At 38.3% G+C, this 452-nt stretch overlaps 1 protein-coding gene across 1 annotated transcript in view; it reads left to right on the plus strand.

The window, feature by feature from the left end:
• ldhd (lactate dehydrogenase D) overlaps window positions 1-452 on the plus strand; it is a 19226-nt gene that overhangs the window by 14167 nt on the left and 4607 nt on the right. The window contains exon 8 of the mRNA XM_035664638.1: window positions 25-152. Coding sequence (XP_035520531.1) covers window positions 25-152 — 128 coding nt within the window. The remainder of the gene's footprint in view (window positions 1-24; window positions 153-452) is intronic.

Consider the following 452-nt stretch of genomic DNA (forward strand, 5'->3'; position numbering starts at 1 on the left):
GTGTGTGTGTGTGTGTTTCTACAGAGGACATCACTCAAAGTAATGGTGGATCAGATTTTCAGTGGGCTAGAGATACAGAAACACGGAACCGTCTGTGGAAAGCTCGCCATGATGCCTGGTACGCTGCTTTGGCTCTCAGACCTGGCTGCAAGGTAAAGGAAGTCACCTGCCACTTTAGCCATATTAGCTATATCGCTATAATAAAAGTCTGTAATAATAATAATAACTCTGTGTTACCACTTGCTTGATATGAGAAAATACTAATATTAAGAGTATATGAAATATGCTCAGGGAAAGGGAAGACAAGTGAGATAATACATTTCACCACCATTAACACCACAGATTGGTAACACTTTAAGAGGATCCTTGGTTCAGGCAGATGTAATATTGTTAATTATAACTATTCTAATTAGGGATAAAACAACGTCCACACTGTAATGCAATAAGTTATT

The sequence above is a fragment of the Morone saxatilis genome, unplaced genomic scaffold (assembly GCF_004916995.1).
Source record: "Morone saxatilis isolate NCDOM2014 unplaced genomic scaffold, NCSU_SB_2.0 Contig2, whole genome shotgun sequence".
NCBI lineage: Eukaryota > Metazoa > Chordata > Actinopteri > Moronidae > Morone > Morone saxatilis.